This window comes from Penaeus monodon, chromosome 19, assembly GCF_015228065.2.
Source record: "Penaeus monodon isolate SGIC_2016 chromosome 19, NSTDA_Pmon_1, whole genome shotgun sequence".
NCBI classification, from domain to species: Eukaryota; Metazoa; Arthropoda; class Malacostraca; order Decapoda; family Penaeidae; genus Penaeus; species Penaeus monodon.
Genome location: NC_051404.1, coordinates 20,560,999 through 20,562,831, shown reverse-complemented (window position 1 = coordinate 20,562,831; position 1,833 = coordinate 20,560,999). Strand labels below are relative to the sequence as shown.

Sequence of the window (1,833 nt, the reverse complement as noted above, 5' to 3'; positions counted from 1 at the left end):
CGACCTCAGACTTACTTTATCATATATATCTAAAATTGCTTTCAGGTTATTAATTTCCATAAAGATTCTTGATTGTAACTTTTTTAAAACTTAGTAATTAAGGAATTCTATTTTCATATTTGCATTGAATCTATTTGTTTATATATTAAATTTCTGCTGTGTTTGGGAAGTCAATTGTTCATTAGATTAGTTGCAGGGATCATCTGATAGATACATGAAGCATTTCATACCTATGCTGTTCTGAGCTCTGATTATTAAAAAAGCTATTTCATATTCTTTATATTTTTCAAATAGACTTCATTAATTCAGGTATTAGGGATATTATAATAGATTGAAATCAGTTTTAAGCGATTTTTTATACCTAAAATCGGAAAACTATCTCATTCTAAAACTTTGGCTTAAACGTATTAAAAAAAACTATTTTCCTTCTTTTATCTGTCACGTGACACGATAAGAGATTATCTCTTGCACTTATCAGCTCACGCCATTACACTGCCCTGGATTTACAACTTGATTTGTATCACTTTACTATTTCTCCTTTTTTATTCATGCTTTTTCTTCGTTTCACGAAATATCAAGTCTCGGACACTGGTTATTTCAACAGTGACTTTTTTCTCTTTATGTTTTTTTTTCATTGGTATTTTTTCATCACTAAGAGTAAAAACCCGGCAACATAATCTTTTTTCAGTTATTTTCATCACTCAAGACACCATTTCACTTTTTTTTACTCTCTTCTTATCTTTTTTTCCTTCTCTTCTTCCTTCTATCCTTCCTCTTCATCTTCCAGCTCACCCTCCATCCGACACTCGAATCTCACTGCCGCGTCTAAGCCTCAGAATCAGCTTCCTTGAGGTCGACCTCGATCTCTTCGGGAGAGCGGAGATCGATAGCGAACTTCTTGGGTTTCCGAGTGGACTTGTTGGCCTTCACCTGCGGGGGGGAGGGGGCACTTAGCTCGAGGGCCTTGGGGTCGCCTCGCCTCTCAAAAAGTTTTTTTTTGTGTTATTGAATGATTACTACTTCAAATAAGAAGAAAATCTTAAATAAAATATTTTTTAGCATGTAAGTAGTGGCCTTACATATTGAAAATACTGTTTTTTTGTATAGAAAACTTGAAGTTGAAGAACTTGAAGGTAAGCGAGCTTCCATAATGAAAACGTTTCATAAAAAAACGATATTTCTTAAAACTCATAAGCCAAAAAAAGAGAAAATGGATGAGTTTACATAATGGAAATGATATCACTTGGATTTCTTATATTCATTGATCCATCTTACTCTAGTAAAAGAGAAACAAGAATTAGAAGGAAAGACCGTAATGCTATTCAACACTGTTCAATTATTACTCCCGTGCAAAAAAAGTAATCTCTCACAAGTTCTATACAGTTTTTCTTTTTTCAGAGTGCACAAATCAGTAAGATTAGATTTGTGTACTTTGAAAAAAGTAAAACTGAAACCTACACAGGGGGATCTCTTTAAACCTAAGCAAGGTCGCCATCACACTCGCACGAACCGACATTCCCAAACAAAAACTTTCATTCCTTGACAACCTGGATCAGTAACCTCCTTAAATGCCAATTAAACACCATGCTGTATTTTTCTCTCTATTCCTTTCTTCCTTTTCATCTTCTACCGGAAATCTCACGCAGAGAGATTCCTGATATTTAAATTACACAGGAAGCCATCCTCTTGCTTTGTGACACAGTGCGGTCACTAACTCTCTAGAGATTTATCGCTGTTATTAGCATAATTAGTGGCATTAATTCTTGGATTCCTCGGCTAAGTTGCGTCGTTTTCCGTGCTGGAAGTTAAGCATTCTTCACGATCTGGACAGAA

At 34.9% G+C, this 1,833-nt stretch overlaps 1 protein-coding gene across 1 annotated transcript in view; it reads right to left on the bottom strand.

The window, feature by feature from the left end:
• Nucleotides 1-282: 282 nt before the first annotated feature.
• The window catches only part of LOC119585128, a gene marked incomplete in the record, with an annotated part of 15,383 nt that continues 13,832 nt past the window's right edge, over nt 283-1,833 (bottom strand). The window contains 1 exon segment of the mRNA XM_037933761.1: nt 283-930. Coding sequence (XP_037789689.1) covers nt 826-930 — 105 coding nt within the window.